This window comes from Larus michahellis, chromosome 4 (genome assembly GCF_964199755.1).
Source record: "Larus michahellis chromosome 4, bLarMic1.1, whole genome shotgun sequence".
NCBI classification, from domain to species: Eukaryota; Metazoa; Chordata; class Aves; order Charadriiformes; family Laridae; genus Larus; species Larus michahellis.
In genome coordinates this window covers 85,907,007-85,925,474 of record NC_133899.1, presented here as the reverse complement: position 1 = coordinate 85,925,474, position 18,468 = coordinate 85,907,007, and the positions used below count along the sequence as shown (strand labels likewise).

Genomic DNA, 18,468 nt, shown 5'->3' with positions numbered 1-18,468 from the left:
TATTTTTTTATAGTTAACAGATGAACTAATATATTTCCATTATCAAACAGTTTATTTTTTATCTTTCACAGCAGCTACAAAGCATCATATGCTGTAAAGTGATATAAATTCCAGACAGTCTTCAGTGATGGAAAGAAGTTAGCAAAATACCTTCAGTAGAGGTATAAAAAAGGAAAACTAGATTGGACATACATCTCTAACCTTCTTCCTTTCCCTCTGCCTCTGTCAGACTCAGGAAAATATCCTTTATTGTTTTTATAGTTACGTGTTAGTGAAAATTATTACTGTGTTCAAAAATCCAGATGAGTGCTCAGCGAAAAGCTATTTTTATGGAACTGTTGCTTCTTAAAAACATTCTGCATATGCAGCCAGAAAGATTTAAATCTATCCTAAGTGCAGTAATACAGCTGAAAGTAGTGCTGAGGTGGCAGGTATGAATGACACAAAGATAATTTGCACAGATTTTGAGAAGTGATACTGCAGGACGTGGTGGGAGTCTCTAACATTTGGAGTCGGAACTTACAACTGGATGCACCAAGGGAGAGATGAACAGTAGTTCGGTTTGAGGAGGAGACAGGTCGAGTAGAAAACGGGCTTGTCTGTTTTCATGATGGAGCTCGTACACGGTTGCAACTGAGATTAACTCAGAAATAAGGCTGAATGGGAAAAGAGGAGGAGATCAGAAACGTATATCGTATTTCACCTCTCTCCAAACCAAACCCCCAGCTCCATTGAGGCAGCTCCTCTGAAGGGAAGGCTGGAGAGGGAGGAGAATGGGAAGCAAGGATGTGGTAACCAAGAATGGGGGAAGATACCAAAAAAGAGTATGGTTGATTAGAGTACACTCTCTAAACATCAGCTATTAGTAGGTTGGTTGAAACTTTGGGAAGGTGTCCTCTGCGGTTGGTGTCTGAGCTGGGTGAATGGGGCCGGAAACAGCTGGAGGAGAGGACACCCCGTTTGTCTCAGAGATGAGAGACAAGTCTATGGAGAGTTGAATAAAGAAGGTGTTTTTGCATGCTTGGGTTTTGATCAGCAACCTGGAGAGAAGGAAAAGGGCGTCAATGAGAACAGGTACATAACAAATTCAGATGAAACGGCATCACTGGAGAAAAAAAGAGGGTTAGAGTGTAAGAGCAGAGGTTTGAGGATTTCTCTTAGTGTAGATGTAGACTACTAAAGGCATTGGATGGTATTAGAGGAGCAAGCCCAACAGAGGAAGGAGGAAATAGTTTCAGAAAGCACGGAGACCAAAATAGATATTTATTTTTTTAATGAGAGGATTGCCCCTACAATGTAGTTGTTACTAGTTACATGAGATTGTAGTCTTTCAAAGATAAAAATTGCATATGCTGTAAATATTTAATTTTCCAAATCTATACACAAGAAGTTAAAAGCTACACGATAAAACTGAAGAATAATGAATTTTCTGCATTATTTAACAAATGAACAGAATGGCCTTTTCTGCATTGATTGTTATTTTTCCAAAGTATTTTTGTGACATTTGTGGCTTACTGTTTTTCACTGACTGCTTCCAGTATAGTCCAAAATTTTTTTTCAGTCAGGCAAAGTGCTGGTGTAGCAAAGGAAAAGCGTGACCAGTTTCGTGGGGGGTTTTTCTCAGTGTTCTTGGCAGGAGAGAAGCTGGTGTCCTTAGTGCTGTTTTGGGCAATCGGTCAGGAATGTTTCCATGTATGGGTAAGAAAGTGATGTGAGAAGGAGCGATGTTGTGGCCAGTCCAAACATATAACAGTAGGAGCAACAGTTTTCTGGCAGTGCCGTTCAAATGCAGTTAAATTTCCGTGGTACTAAGTCTGGTAAAATATTCCTTGGATAGGCCGTTACGTCCCTTCGGGTGTCAGCTTGCGGGAGAATGTATCATCCAAATGGAGTGAAATGTACAGCAGTCCTATAACTCTCTTTTTAGGTATTATAAGTAACCCTACAATATTTAGGGTGGATCCAAATTTTAGATACAGCATCTGAAATATTTTAAAATAAGGAGGTATCATTTTTTAGATAAAATATTGCTTTGAGGTGTAACTGCTGGATGCATACCTCAAACATAATCGTTCAAAATAAAAGACATTGTTAAAAGGAAACCATGTAAGTCTTTATTGTCATCTGACTATTTTACCTTGTATGCTTATTAAGCATTGACTTTTTTCAAAAATAACCTTTCGCAAATGTGGTATCCAATCAGCTGCCAATGTTGAAAATGCTATTGGAATTGAAATACAACCGGAAAAGCGAAGTTTTCAGAAAAATGGATTTGAAAACAAACAATACATTTAAATAGCTTTTACGGTACAACATGATGCATGCCGACAGAACACTGCATTTGGTGCCTACAAAATAAAGGTTATCTAATTAGCTATTTGGAATACAATGACTAAATGCAGTGACCAAAAATTTTTGTTTGCAGCTTAGAATTTTGTCATCTTCAGTTGGGGAGATAAAAAAGGGATTTCTAAGAGATAAATCTTTACGGATCGCAACTGTGCTTCAGCCATGTATTTTCAGCAAGTTGCAAGCTCAGTCGTGAATACAGAGATGACTTCAAGTGCGCTTACTCATAGGGCAGAAGAAAAATAGACATTTGTGTACAGACTTCATAGCTGAGGCTGCAGGTGCATTCATCTCTATATGGAAAAATACCCGTGAAAAAACTTGAGGTCAAAGCTTAATATTTTGCTCTTACGTATACTCTTGTTGTCATACAGGGGATTCATCTGGGTAATACCCATCAGTGCAAATGACAGATACATACCTCAGTGAGCAAACAGACGCCAGTAGGGGTGGGCCTTTCAAATTTTGAGTTTTATAAAGCACACATGATATTAGTATTCTTCTCTTTCCAAACTTAATTCTAAACTAAAACAAAGGGATTGAGTTAATCACTGCTCAAACGCTTGTAGAAGAGGTGTTCTGTCTTAAAATCCGCTGTACATTTCAGTGCCCAACCGATATTAATATGAAGGGCAGAAGTTAAAGCTCCAGAATAAGGGATATCTTGATTTATAACACAGTTAACAGCTGATTCGTCTGATTATATTGCAACTTTCTCATCTTAAATGCTCTTTCCTGTTGGTCCATCACTTACACTCAGTAATTTAAAATATCAAAAAAAGAGATTACTGGAGATGAATTAAAGCTATGGGAAGATAGGGCTTTGAAGGTTTGTTTTCAGTAGACATTTGAACCAAAAAGAAGTCAGGATGCTCTGTTCAGAACCTGTAATACAAACGGTAACAAAAACGTGTTACTGTTTTAATTATTATTGCCCATTTAATGTGGGATTTCTTGCAGCCATGTCCTTGAATAACCATTTCTTAACTAAAATGACACAATTCTGTAGCCAGTGATCCATGACTTTAAATATTTGGAAGGGCTATTGATTCACTGAACTGGAAGAAACTAAAGATGTTGAGGCATATTTTCAAAAGTAGAATTACATGTATTATAAATTATGTTTGCTAATGTAAACTCTTTTTAATGTTTAAATAATTAAAAAAAAGCTAGGTACACGTAATAAGTATTCAATTTACCTGCAATAGCCTTAACTTAACATTGGTGGCATTGCTTAAATCAGCTTTGTGTGATATTACGAGAGCTGCTAGCACCTACAGCACCTCCTCTTGTTCCCGCGTCGTGCTTCTCTGCATGTACCTATTGCTGTTTACGGTAGTCATTCTCTCTAGGTAAATTGTCCATAAGACCAATGATTCCATCAGCAAATTATCCAGAAAATGCCGTCAGTGCGCATGGTGACATTTGTGCCACTGGTGGTTTTGTTGCCATTTCAGTGGTCTAATTAAATTGGCAGTTTTCTCTTGTGCCCAGCATCGTTGTCTCCCTTCCTTTGGCACCTGAGCTCAGACCTTCTCCTTTTCTCTGTCCTTTTAACTGAATATCACATGTATTATTGATTGTTCCTCTTCCACCCTCCTCACTTCCACTCCCCTCAACTTTTTTTTTATATCCTTTTTTTTTTTTTTTTTTTTGATTGGCAGTATCACCCAGACAAGCAGAAGGCAGATGTGCCAGCAGGAGAAGTGGAGGAGCGCGTGCAGAGGTTCATCGAAATTGATCAAGCGTGGAAAATTCTAGGGAACGAAGAGACAAAAAAAGAGTATGACCTGCAGCAGCGTGGTAGGTTCCTGCCAAGGAGTGCTGTAGTGGCAGCAGCTCTTTAAATAAGCAGGGTCTGGGAGTGGTAGTTAGATGGTATTTTAAAATGCTGTTTATTGCTGAACCAAATGTTTCTTTCGCTCTTGTCCTACTTTCAAACGTGGATCCATTATTTATAGCTTTTGCTACACATACATTAGCTAGTGAAAACATTGAATTACTTCCAACAGAACATAAGGTGGCGTTACCCCTAATAATTTGAACAAATATGAAATTTATACTAATTACAGACCTTAGCCCTTTTTATTTTATTAAGGCAGCTTCATTAAGCGTTCTTCATTTTAAGTTTTTATGCTACATTTTATGCGGTATCTTAGATATAGGTATTAATCCCTTTATACCTAACGTTCAATGTGTGTGGGTTTATAAGCACATCAGAATCATTAAGACACATTCTTTTTGGCTCTGTGTGTGTTATGGTAGCTTGTATAATTCATCTGTAGTCTGAACTACTCTTTTTAAAGCAGGTTTATAAATAATATTCCAATATAACACATTAACTAGGCAGCTCTAGCGTGCATTTCTTTTTATACCTCTCAGAAAATAGCTCCTTAAAACAGTGACAGGCTGTTGTGAGAAAGAAAGGGGGGAAATGTAGGTCAGGTCTGTCACACATGGGCTACCATTACATGAAGTGATAGGCTGTCTTTCTGCTCTGGCCTCAGGATAGGAGTCCCTCAGCCTTCCATTAGAACCTTCAATAAATGTATATCCACCCTACATGTTAATGGGGGGAGTCAATAATAGTGTGTTGCCTGTGGGGAAAACACTCAGTCGCACTCTGCAGTAACACACTCTGGTCCAGCATTGACGTGTAGCCACCACCACTTTTGAATGTGTCTGATAAAAGCCCACTGTCTCTGCAGCTTGTTATTGAATTCTCTTCCATTGTACATTGGCACACCATCAGACCTTTCTCTCTTGTGCTGATTTTTAACTCCCCTGCCGCTGCGGATACCAGAACTTTGAGAGACAAAGGCTTAGTCATTCTGGCAGATAGGCATCACTGCAGGATAAAAAGATATAGAATTGTATATACCCAGGATGAATTCTCTAGTTAAATCATCTTGTGTTGCAGACTTTGTGTGGGTTTTGGAAAAGAGGGTGGAGGAGTGAGAACAGAATTGTTGAATAAATATTTTAAAAGAATGGGAGATATTGCATCTTGTGCTAATCTGCTATGTAAACAGTATTAAGATCGAACTTAAATAAATTTTTCATCTCAAACTTAGTGTTTTAAATGCCCAAATGCCAAAACGGGAATTTCTGCTACCCCATCCTCTCGTCCTGTTGTACTCATAGCATTGTAGTATCAGCTGTCTTCTGTTTTCACAAATTGTACGTGCACAGGAGAAAAGAAATATTAGAGATGAAGTTAGAAGTCTTTTGTGAGTTTTACCTAAAGCTTAAATACAGACCACAAAGTTCCATTTTCCTTGGGTCAGGTTAATCCACTGAAGTGGAGAGGTACGTCAAGATTTAATAAGCTACTTTTCTTCTAAAAGCAATCTCAAGACTCTGTAAAAAAGACGTAGTAAATAAAGAAAACAAATCGTACATTTATTTACAGGGGTATTTGGTAACGGTATGGTAATGGGGTTGATACGTTTTAATAGAGAGGGTGCCATTCACAGAGGACCCAGTGTTTCAAACTAAGCCACATGTGACATACATGTGCAGTGGTGCTGCGTTCTTCGCAGCATGTTCCCTGGCAGCAAAATGATGGTGAAATAAATTCTAGTTCTTTGAATGCCTGTCAAGCTGCTTCTGAAGTCATGATTCTAGACAAATTCGTAGACGCTGCTGTAAAAGCTCACAGAAAAACAAAGAAACTGAGACAGCAGCTAAGGGGAATAGCGATGAGAGACATAATACAGCGAGTTAGTAGGGCTGCAAAGCCCAGGAAGCAGAACCTGAAGGACGCCAGTGTGCATGTGTGCGTGGCCGTCGGTCAGCAGCAAGTCCTTTCCACTGTAGTCTTTTTCCCATTTCATAGGTTGTTTATTTGTATGTACCTTCTTGTTTTATACTAACTAAATCGTAATTCCTTGGCTCAGAAATGCAGTGGCCAGAGAAGTTCTAAGAAGCTGAAATTCTGTGGGGCTCTATGGTTTTAATTGTGGTTTGGGTTTTTTTGATCGACTCATTGAGAACAACAAGTGAATGTGCTTCATGTCTTAATACTGCTTCTCTCTGAAGGTATCACAATGATCTACTAAATTTTTTGTGTCTTCAGGCCGCAGTATTAAAGAGGAAAGGACAAACCTCAAACTGTTTAGAGGTTTGGCTTAAATACTTACCCAAGCCTCTCTGGTCTGGAAATCTTACAAGAACTGCCTTTTTGTATATTTTGGGAAAATTTTTCCAATTCATTGTTTTTTCATATCTTTGATGACGTAAGAATACCCTTTTATAAGGGTGAATCTTTTGCTTCCAGTCCCTGTGAAAAAATTGGGGGATGGAAAAAAAGCTGCATAACAGTTTACTTGTTAAGAATGGACTTTTTTTTCCCTCAACAGATTTTCTTCTTAGGGATTTTTCCATTCTTTGTTCAGTATCCCATTTACAAAAGATGAATATGCAGTTAAAATCAAGTTTTCCAGTAATAATTACCAAAAGCTTTTCAGTGAGTTTAGCTTGGAAAAAAACCTGGTTTATGGTTTTCATATTAGAAGTCATCTGAACTCTGAAAGCTCATGCTTTTGTGTCACTGTTTGAAAGAGTAAAATACTTTTCACAGAATCAGAGAATCATGTAGGTTGGAAGGGACCTTCACAGGTCATCTAGATCAATCTCCTACTCAAAGCAAGTTCACGTAGGTCTGTTGCTTGGACCTTCTCCAGCCTAGTTTTTAATATCTCCAAGGATGGAGATTGTACAGCTGCTCTGAGCAGCCTGTTCCAGTGTTTGCACACCCTCATAGTAGAAAAACCAAAACAAACAAAGCAAAAAAAACAAACCCAAAATCCATAAGGTCTTGCACCTGGGAAAACATAATCTAGGAGTGCAGCACAGGCTGGGATCTATGCAGCTGGGGAGCAGCTCTGTGGAACGGGACCTGGGGGTCCTGGTGGACAACAAGCTCAATATGAGTGAACAGTGTGCTGCTGCAGCAAAGAAAGCCAACAGGATACCGGGCTGCATCAACATGGGCATCACCATCAGAGATAAAGAAGTCACCATCCCACTCTACTCAGTGCTTGTCAGGCCACACCTGGAACACTGTGTTCAGTTTTGGTACCCGCTGTACAAAAAAAAAAGCTGTGGACAGGCTGGAGAGGGTCCAGAGAAGGGCCACAGAGATGATCAAAGGAGTGGGAAGCCTGTGTATGAGGAAAGGCTGACAGAACTGGGTTTGTTCAGCCTTGAGAAAAGAAGGCTTAGGGGAGACCTTATCTCCATGTTGCAGCATTGAAAGGGTGGCTACAAAGAAGGTGGAGACTCCCTTTTTACAAGGAGTCACATGGAAAAGACAAGGGGTGATGGGTACAAGTTATTCCTGGGAAGATTCCAACCGGACACAAGATGAAAATTTTTCACAATGCGAACAATCAGCCATTGGAATAATCTCCCCAGGGAAGCGGTGGATTCCCCATCATTGTACACTTTTAGGATTCAGCCGGACGAGGTGCTGGGCCATCTTGTATAGACTGTTCTTTTGCCAAGAAAGGTTGGACTAAATGATTCCTGAGGTTCCTTCCAACCTGGTATTCTATCATTCAAAACATGTTTTCCTTCTATCATGTCGGATATGAGGACTCTTTGTGCAACTTGTGTCTTGTACTTCTCATCCTTCCAGTGTGCACCTCTGAGAAGTCTTCTCTAGACCCTCCTGTTAGGTAGCTGTAGACAGTGAGATGCCTGCGTTCTTTTGGCTTCTCCTTGTATGATGAGTGTCCCAACCCCTGACCATGCTGCCAGTCCATCGGACTTGCTCCTGTATGTCAGGGTTTTGTACTGAGGAGACTAAAACTGGTCACAGGACTTCAGATGCAATCTCATTAAGTGATGGGTGAGACGAAAAGAAATCACTTCCTTGACCTGCTGGCTACACCCTTACTAACACAGCCCAGTGTGGGCATGGCCTTTGCCACAAGAGTGTCCTGCTGACTCGGGTTGAACCTCTTGTCCACCTGGACAGTCAGGTCATTTTCTGGAAAACTGCTTTCCAGCCAGTTGTCTCCAAGCCTGTACTGGTGCATGAGGTTATTCCATCCCAAAAGCAGGACTTAATCTTTGTCCAACCCTTTGATGTCCCTGTCAGCCCATTTCTATATCCTGTTGAGGGCCCTCTGAATAGCAGCCCTGCAACTTTTGTGTTTTTTTGTTGACCTAAATACAAAGGAACTTTGTATCTAAACAATCGCATAATTAAGGTAATTAATTTTTCCTAATTAATTTTATATTTTAGTTATTAATGATTGATTAACAGAAAGGTCACAATTAAAAATAAAGTGATGACTTTGATTAATTTCTGGCACTAATAGCAAATAATTCAAAGCTAGTAACGGGATTGACCCTAAAACCAGTTGTTTTATATATGCTTTTGGGGCACAGGCTGGAAAAAATTAAGAATCTAAGGTTTTTTCCATGTATGAGGTTCTATCGAGGAGAATATGTTTTCTATGTGGTGATGGACGCAGGTGTCCATAAAGCAGAAGTGTTTGTAGGGTGGGGGATGTAATCACCAGTAGGAGCTTTCACATCTCAGCACATACCGCCTTTTGATTTTCAAGTTGTACATTACGTTTTTAGGAAGATAGTGCAGATGTAATTTTCATACATCAGTACATATTCCAGCATCATTTTCTTTGTTCTTGCTTCATTTCTTAAGACATAAGGAATTGCCCGTGTTCCAGCTTGTGCCACTTGTCTGTGAGAACGATGCTGGTTCCATCCTCTGCGTACCTTCCCTTTAGGCAGTGGGGCACAACAAAAATCTTTCCTTAGCCTTAAATAGCTCATTTTAAAATACCTGGTCACTAATTCAGCTTCCACTGACTATACCAGTCTCTTTAAATCTGAAAAATCTCTGAGGATGTGCTCCCACTCTGTTACGTTTCTACTGCAGGTTTAGAAAGGGAGTCTTATACAGGTGTGCTCATAAATTAGGAAAATGAAAACCAGATAGAAGGTCGCGCCTCCTCCCCTTGCTCCTTCCCCACTCCTCTCCTAGTACAGTAAACTGAAAAGACTGGTTTGGAGACGGTCACTTTCCCATTAATCCAGCATTCCCTCCTGCTCCAGCTATAAAGTGATGATTCTGTATCAGACATCAAGATGTCTTACATAATTTGGTAAACAGGATGCCAGAAGAATAACCTTACAAATCCGCTACAAGAATAAGCAGGAGAAGCAAGACAAAAGCCAACGAAAATGCTTTTAATAGCTAGCAGAGACGGCAACTGAACACCTGGACTACCTTGTTGTAAGAAAGGAAAAAAATGAATGCAGTGTATTTTAGGTGTTCCTTGTGAAGAAAATTCCTTCTTGAAAAAATACTTTTAGACCAAAATAAAGCTTTTAACATGGCTCTTAACGTAGGCTTTTCAGTGTGCCAGGTTATACTCTTTAAGTGACAAAAGCGTACGTTCCTTTCTCTAGCCGTGGATTTTCCGGTTGCAGACCCTCAGCTGGTGCTGCAACACAAGCCTTTTACCACGGCTCTTTGGAGTTAATTCTAAGCTGCATTGGCTGCAAGCTGAGCACTATTTTTTTTTATATTTTTTAACAACCATAGCTTTTTGTTATGAAAACTCTTAACACATGACCTTTTTATAATTTCAAATTAAAAGTACGCGTGGTTATTTCAAATTAATGCAAGAGACTCAAGCAATTGTTTAAAAGCTAAACAGCCTATTAGAAAAAATTAACTTGTGAAAACATCCAGGTTTTGAGAACTGTGATGATTCTGATACTGGGTGGATACTGAGATCAGTATTTCATTGACAATACATCTCTTGAACTTTTTTTAATTTCGTGTTTGGTTGGAAAAAAAAAAATCAATCCTATGAATATATGACTGGTAAAGAGCTAGAAAAATCTTTTGAGTATTATGACTATTTTTACTGTTACCATAAGCTGTTAAAAGGGTTAAATTTCCATTTACTGCTTGCAACCCTTTCCCTAAAACTCAGCCTTAAATAGCCCAAGAAATATTTATTGTATCCTCAAGTGAAACTTAAATACCTTTCCTCTTTTACAAGTTCTGAATGACCCAGCAAGGGCTCTAGTAAAGCTTTACTGAACCAAGCTGCTAATAGTTATTTAATGTTGTTCTGTAGCCTGAAAGAATCTCAGTAGATTTTTCCTTTTAATCTCTTTGAATTGCAGGCTCATAAACCTCTCTGATGAGCCTGCCAGTGTTTTCTTAGATCCTGCAGTTGAGACAATGGAGCTGCAGAATCCTTTCACCTCTTGTTGTCAGACAAATCCAATAGATGGGGAAGCCAGGCAGGCTGTACTTCTCGAGAATTCAAATTTGGTTTTCGAGTTATGGTAGACGATCAGGTCGTCACGGTTTTCCCTGTCTGTTCAGGGATGTGTTTCGGAAAACAACTTGGTACGCAGAGTTCTACAGCTTGAGCAGCCGTCGCATATAAGTAAACCTACCACAGAACTGGGAACAATACCAGCCTTAAATAACCTCCTCCAGCAAGGGAGTGAAAATCAGACATCAGTTCACTTCAGAGAACTGCTAACGAGGGAGTCCTGGCTGTAATGGTAATGATGTGGATGAAATAAGGACGAGCACAAGAAATACTAGAGTCGCTAACACTCTGAAAACCATTAGGTTCGTAGTTCTGCTTGTAACCTCCCCAAACTCCTACTGGGCTGTGCCTCTGTGTTTAAATAAGTGGCTAAATCAGTTTCTTCTGTCTTAAGATACATTATATTGGGTAGCGTGTTTAATAGGGTAACTAGAAAATAAAAAAGGCTTGTTCAGCTCCAGAAAATAAGTTTCTTCTGCTTGAACCAGATAAGCAAATAAATGGATCATACAAAACTGACTGACAGGAGCGGCTACTGGATTATGTGCCAAGTTTGGAGATTTACTCAAGTCAAGAGTACTAATTGAAAATTTACGTCTTTTGAGATAACCAGCAAGACTCTTTCTGACTTGAGCATCAGATTAGGAATAATGATCTCTGTTCAGGCTGGGAATTGTACGAGTGATTAGTTTTGCCTGTTGATTTTAAAAAAAAAAAATAAATTGTTACTTATTTTTAAAATGACAATTGCAGTAATGAAGTAGAAGAGCTTGCTTGAAATTCTGTTTCCTGGGCTTCTTATATTGCACTATGTTTGGAATAGAAGAGAGGGTAGACTTTTCCTCAGCCGTCTTCTTCATTACTTCGCAAGTAACTTTACTTCAGGAAGTATGGAAACCTTGGGAATTTGCATCTCGCTGCTTCTCTTCATGGTGGCATGTGGGCCATCTGCCCTTTTTGTATTTTCATAGAATCTTCATGGTTGGAAAGGACCTTTGAGATCATCGAGTCCAACCATACACACACCAAACAAACAAACAAACAAACCCAAAAAAACCAACCCACCACAACCAACCAACCTACAGTCTCTGCCACTAGAGCATGCCCTGAAGTGCCAAATCCAGACATTTCTTAAACACCTCTAGGGATGGTGACTCAACCCCCTCCCTGGGCAGGCTGTTCCAGTGCCTGACCACTCTTTCAGTAAAGTAATTCTTCCTAATATCTAATCTAAACCTCCCCTGCCGCAACTTCACACCATTTCCTCTGGTCCTGTCATTATTCACCTGGGAGAAGAGGCCAACACCCACCTCTCTCCAGCCTCCTTTCAGGGAGTTGTAGAGGGCAATGAGGTCTCCCCTCAGCCTCCTCTTCTCCAAGCTAAACATGCCCAGCTCCCTCAGCCTCTCCTCATATGACTTTTCTACCAGCAAGACCCAGACCTCCACCCCCAATCCTCTAAAATTTATTCTGAGTGAGATCTTGCTTCTTGAATTCCAAATAGGAAGGCCTGGTTTCTTTTTAACTCATTTTTTGCTACCTATAAGTAAGCTTAGGAAAACCTGTTCTTCCTACAACCTGAGAGACTATTGTACTTTGTGAATTTTTCTTTCAAGTATTGAAAAGAAACAGGTGAAATAGGAAGCACTTGCCTTTTTCACCCTGTTCTCACTGACACAGTATTGCCTTCTTCCACCGCAGTGTAGAGAAGAACCTGTAGGTAGGTTGGTAGCTGGACAGACTTCATTTTCATCTCTGCTTTTTTCCTTCCTCAAGAAAGTGAAGGAGGAATCTTTACCTCACGCAAGGCCTGTGGGAGGAGAGGCCTCTCTGACCGGTTTTGTGAGGGGTCTTGGGACATTCTCTGTTCCCATCCTCAGGTTTTGTAGCTAGAAGGCTGTAGCAGGCATTACCAACTACCCAAGTAACGTAAGTTATTTGGCATGAGTTAAGACTGTCTGACCTTTTATTTTATTTTGGACATTTCGTGCAGTTAACTAATGGTCTGAGCAGGTGTTAAGAAAAAAGTTGTTACTTTTCATAACTAAAACATTATTCATAGCTCTTGTTTATGTAACTGAGAGTATGCACAACAACGAGAATGACTGATTGATAGGTGTATCTTCCAGTTTTCTTCCATCTTTACGCTCTTGCTGATTTTTTTCCCTTTCTTTGACAGCAGTAAAGTATTAGGTGTGAGCAGATTAATTTTCTTTTAATTCTGACCTTTTCATTACAGAATAGGTGTTCAGCAAAGGTAACATCAAAGAGGCTGTATTGATTCTGTCATTATTTCCAATGTGTCTGATTTGTTTTAATCTACTTCCTTAAAACTAATTTAGATGAGGCTCATTCTCAAGTATCTATAATGTACATTTCTGTTAAAATTAGAATAGTCATTTAGTTGCAAAATAAATACTGGGGCTTAATATTTTGTTGTTTCGTGTTTGTTTGTTTTTTTTTTTTTTAAAACTTGGCCTTAAATGTCCAATTTAAAAACGCAAAATCTAAGTATTAACTCTTCTCTTTTTTTCCCCAATTATACATAAGGACAGTTAAAATGCAAGGGGTTCATTTCACTACTGGTACAAGACATTAATACTTCTATCTCCGATAGTGTACTTTTAAAACTGCTAGAGCTATGAAAGGGAAACAGTTAAAAAAGGCAAATTCTGGTACCAACTTTTGAAGAGTAAGCTGGTTGCAATCAGAGGATGATGTTTGGCGATAAAGAAGGAACTACTCCATTATCTGGTCAGATGAAGGTTGGAGACAGGCAGTTTTTCTGGGGAATTATGGGAGGAGGTAGCTGGAAGTCCCTTGTTTCCACTTCTTGGTCCAGAGCAAAGAGCAGTTACATAGAAAAAGCGGGGAACCATTTAGAATACCTCACGTTCTAGTGATTAGGTAGGGCAATCTCTTGGGAATTAAGATAACATAAAATAGTCTGGGTCTCTGACTTCCCAGCAAGTGCTTAGTAAGTAGTTCTGGAATAAGAAATTCTCTCACTGCCAACTCACTTCTCATAAAAAGCCTTAGGCAGCACCGTATGCTCTAGAAAGCTCAACGTTATTCAACTACAAAACTTGTTTAAAAGCTCACCAAGAGAAGGAACACCAACTTTCTCAATAACAACCTGATTTAAACCTTAAATAACCCCTAAGCTCCTGAGTCTTGCCAAGTCTAAGGCATTTCAGTGTATGTGCGAAAGATCAGCTTTCAGGCGTTTCTAGTTCTTTAAAATACAGCATCTGAAGGGTTGAAGCTTCCAGGTGTCAGGCAGCAGCTGGAAGGTTTTGTGTAGTAAGTTGTAAGCGGTTTATGTCCTTTTTTTTTTCCTTTTTTTTTTACGTTACCTTTTATGGCTTCACTTGTAACTCTGTTGACAAAATCTTACATTGTCATGTTAAAGAACTTAGTGTGAACTTTATACATCAAATATGAGTGCGCTGATAAATTGCAAAAACCAAATTATATTCGTATTGCACAGTTTGCGTTTGACAATTTCAATTGTATTGAACACTTTTCATGTCATGCTGTACTCGGTGTTGGAAGAACGTAAGGGATCAAATGGCAACAGCTCTCGCGGGTGCAGCCAGAACTCACCTTCTTTCTGTGCCGAGAGACTCTTTATGGTAAAAGAATGCTTGGACTGGTCTTCCCCTAAAAGCGTCTTTCATTTATCTTTTGGTAGGAATATCTTTTTGCAGGAATCTTTGTGTTCTCACACGCAACCCTACCATTTACTTTTGGGGGGGGCGGTTTATTTGGATTCTCCTTCCTGAAGGAGAATGGGTTGCCGAAGAGAGATTGTGAGGTCTCCATCTGTGGAGCCATTTAAAATCTGACTGGCCGTGGTCCTGGGCAGCCTGCTGGAGCTGACCCTGCTTGTGCAGGAGGGGTTGATTAGGGGATCTTGAGAGGTCCCTTCTGACCTCAACCATTCCGTGACTTTGTGAAAAGCCCAGGTCAGCAGACAATTCACAATTTCAGCTTGTGGAAGTGTAGTTACAGACAGGCTTTTAAAAGGTGTTTATAACAAAACAAAAGTTTGCCCCTAATTTCACATATTTGTTTGGGAGGCGCGGAAGTACTGGTTTCAGTAGCGTCTTAATTTCAGTCATACGCCTTCACCGTTTCCTTCTGGCTACAGTCGGACATTTTCCAGCTTATGCAGAGATACAGAAACTAAAATTTTAGAGAACTGCCATTTTAAGTGATGATGCGGTCTAGGTATGACTCTCTAGTAGGGACCAGACTGACTACTAGGCATATAAAACTATGAATGTATCAGGACCTGTATGTTGTCGGGGCTGAACATCTGTTGTGTTTTTTTTATAGAAGACAATCTGACAAAAGAATGGCCACTACACGCACAAATATATCTTGAGGATATGTCCTGGAATGAAGGTATGAGTGCTCTGCAGCTTGTTCCCGGTGCCTTTCAATGTCACTGCAAACGTCTTCTATTTTTTCTGCATCTTATACCACTATGTTGTCTTATTGTAAGTTCTACTTTTTTTCATATTTGCCTCAGATTTAGCTATTCTGTTCCCTGTGATTACCTGAATTGGAACTTAACTTTCCGTCATACTTATTTTGCATTCCTTCTTCATCTCTTCCTCCTCCCCACCCCAGTTTGCAGTACCCCCTTTCATCCTGCTCTCTTCCGGTAGCGTAATTGAGTATTTAGATTTCCAGACTCTTCCCAAATCTCTCATGCATCTTCTTGCTCTTTCTGTGATGGTAGAATGCAAATGTTTTCATAGATTATTTTTTTTTATCTGTCAGTGTGTTACTTCTCTCCTTTATATTACTCTAGCTTTTATCCATTACTTGCTTTTTGAATGAATGGCTGATGCTTTTACTAATTTTTTTAAGCTGGAGAGGGGGGAAATCCTATCTACTTTCCTTTCTTCTGTATCGTTTTTGTTTCCTGGGTTAGCAGTCTGTTTTGGATCTACCCTTGATCTGTCGTATGTATGACTAACACTCCTCAGTTTTTTCTTTTAATATCTGTGTTTCACTGAGAGGCACCTTTTTATTATTTGCTTTTTTTAAAGACTACACAGACCCTGGCTGTTTGGCGTAAGAATGCCTCACAGGCATGGAAGCATTTTAAGAGTATAGTTATTTTTTGAGCAACAGATGGTAGCGCAGGTACTGATATTTACAATGCAGCAGCGGGAGGTCATCTGTTCTTTGCGAAGCTTTGCAGCAGCTTTGTGAAGAAAATCCAAAATAAATTCTTGATTCTTCTCAAGCACTAAAGGCTTTTTTGTTTTCTTTTTTGGCAGATGAACAATGTTACACTCTTTCATGTCGATGCGGTGGGAATTACACCGTCTTCAAGAGTGAAACCAAAGACCTATCTTTGGTTTGTTGTGACACATGTTCACTCGTCATCGAGATCCTCCAGTGATTGCTTCAATCAAGCACCTTAAGAGTTACAAACTGAAAAACACTGGACAAACAGGGGACAGCATCTGCTAAAGAAATGTATGTTAAAGAAGAGGGGGGCACTACAAGAACAAGCTCAGTCAGGCTCAAGGAAGGAAATGTGCCCATTTGCTGCCATAGCTCTGCAGACAGGAGGCTTGGTTTTTTTCTTTCTGCAGCTACAGAGCTCGTTATTAAAAACCTCCACAAGAGAACGCCAAGTTCTGTACAACTGGAATACACCTCCTGAGCTAAATGATCTTTCTCTCAGCACACAACGGAATAGCTTCTTTCAGTCTCAGTCTATATCAGCTGTACCTTGGGCCCTACCTCTTAGGTTAAATCCTTTTAACAGCTCAGATGACAAAATTTAATCAGGAGGCATACACTGAGAATGCTTTGAAGGTAATGACGAGTAAGGTGCATTAATGGGAAACAGGAACATTTTCTATTTCTGTGCTAAATATTTAACTTCATTAAGTCCTCACAAGGACTTGAGCTTTGGAAAGAGGTGGCAGAGACCTGCAGGTCTCACAGGCTGCTTGTCTTGGTACTAATTAGCAGGTAACTGTAACACTGCAGCTACGTTAACTTTTCCGCTTGGGGCAGAAGCACACTTTGAATTGACTCCATCATCTAAACAAATGCAGTCTTCATTCCTTAGATGAAAACTAACCGGGAAGCCGTGCTCTGGGCCCTACTGGCCAGTCCACCAGGCCAAACTGGGGCTAGTTTGAGGAAAACCCTGCAGAACACATAGGAGGGACTCGCAGTTCCGGAACCCCACTGTTGCTGTTTTCAGTTCCAATCCTGGCAGGCCACGCTACTTGCTAACGGAGGCAGAGCCTATGTGTGGCTCTGGATTTGTGACAATGTAAGAGTGCACGGTGCCTTTTTCGTCCCTTGTTAACAGTCAACGCTAAGCTTGGCTTGTAGTAAAACCCAAAAAGTTTCTAATAAATCCAAGCACTTAGTGTGAATAGCCAGAGGAAACAGAGTAAGAGGCATGTCACTTTTGTTGATGATGGCAGTATATCATTCCCACTTTCAAGTTAGATGTAATCGCAGAAGAGACATCTTTGTCAAGTAATGCTTGTGTTTATTCTAAACAAAAATAGTTCCATTGATTTTAGTAGAAAATATTATGAAAGCTAGCAACAGTCATTTAAATCTTTTAATCATCAAGAAATCTATGGCCGTTGGGGCTTGCACGTAGAAATCCAAAGTCATTCAGAGGCCATATCTGTAAAACAAAGTACAGTTACAAGAGATTTTCATCACAACTCAAAGTCCAGAATTTTAATTCGTTACTGTTGTAATTGTTCCATAAACTGCATAATTTTTTAGCTCTTTGGTTGTCAGAGTATATGAACTTTTCTCACCTGTGAGTTTGTTTTACCAGGAGTAATAAATACTACATATCAGGAGGAATCATCATTCCATAGTGGCCGGAGACAACACTAATTTATACACAGCATGCTTTGCTATGGAAGGCCTCACAAATTACAGGGGTTTTTTCAGCCTTAGAAATAAATACATTCCTAGAAAATATCTTTCAAATTCAAAGTTTTCTGGCTTGTAAACCTCTTAACAACTTAGAAGCGTATGTTTTTGATCCATCTAGGAGAAGAAAGAGTACCACAAACATTATCTCCCAGTGGAAGTAGTTCTGTGAGGTGCACATTTGTATTTTCAAGATGGGCAATTGAACTGCAAATGCCAAATCTTGGAAAAACTTCCATAGGCTTATAGGTAAGCTCATACCATGCAAATAGGTGTAAGGGCGTGGAGCGCCTGCTCTCAACCAAGGGGCTCCTCTGAGAAGGGAGCTACCATGTGGAAAAAGGAGGAGCACAAATCACGACCAAATACAAGCACAAGTGTGAGAGAACGATGCTCACCAGCAAGAAAAAACTTTTTCTCCAGAAATTAACTATATAGCTGCTCACACTGCTGAAAAGATCCCAGGAGTACTTTCCTCTGAATGTTCACTAATTACATGTAGGCTGGTCTTGGATGCAAAAAAAAGTTGTAGGGAATCAAGGATGTTCTTTTACGCTTTGTCCTTTGTCTCCCTTGACTGCCTGTGTCTCTTCACAACACATTATTTCAAGGACGGCACGAGGGGATCAGCAGGAAGAAGGGAATGAGGTGATGTTGAAGAAGGAATGCCCTTTGTGGCTCTAATCCCATAAAAATCTCACAGCCTCTGCTCAAGATGAAGCGACCTAGACAGAGTAAGATGATGCGCTACCTTGTTCCCAAAGCATCTGTCAGTATGATGTTCATCTTGCTCATTTTTCCTTAGGATTTGATCTTAAGGAAGGTATGCAGTCGCATTCCAGGA

At 39.9% G+C, this 18,468-nt stretch overlaps 2 protein-coding genes across 6 annotated transcripts in view; one reads left to right on the top strand and one right to left on the bottom strand.

Annotated features, from left to right (window-relative positions):
- The window catches only part of DNAJC24 (DnaJ heat shock protein family (Hsp40) member C24), a 39,901-nt gene extending 22,790 nt beyond the window's left edge, over positions 1 to 17,111 (top strand). The window contains exons 3-5 of the mRNA XM_074586238.1: positions 4,014 to 4,152; positions 15,024 to 15,092; positions 15,980 to 17,111. Coding sequence (XP_074442339.1) covers positions 4,014 to 4,152; positions 15,024 to 15,092; positions 15,980 to 16,104 — 333 coding nt within the window. The 3' untranslated portion in view covers positions 16,105 to 17,111. The remainder of the gene's footprint in view (positions 1 to 4,013; positions 4,153 to 15,023; positions 15,093 to 15,979) is intronic.
- Positions 17,112 to 17,199: 88 nt separating this feature from the next.
- The window catches only part of IMMP1L (inner mitochondrial membrane peptidase subunit 1), a 36,781-nt gene continuing 35,512 nt past the window's right edge, over positions 17,200 to 18,468 (bottom strand). For all 5 annotated transcript variants that reach the window (XM_074586237.1, XM_074586234.1, XM_074586235.1 and 2 more), the window contains one exon: positions 17,200 to 17,364. In XM_074586237.1, coding sequence (XP_074442338.1) covers positions 17,296 to 17,364 — 69 coding nt within the window. In that variant the 3' untranslated portion in view covers positions 17,200 to 17,295. The remainder of the gene's footprint in view (positions 17,365 to 18,468) is intronic.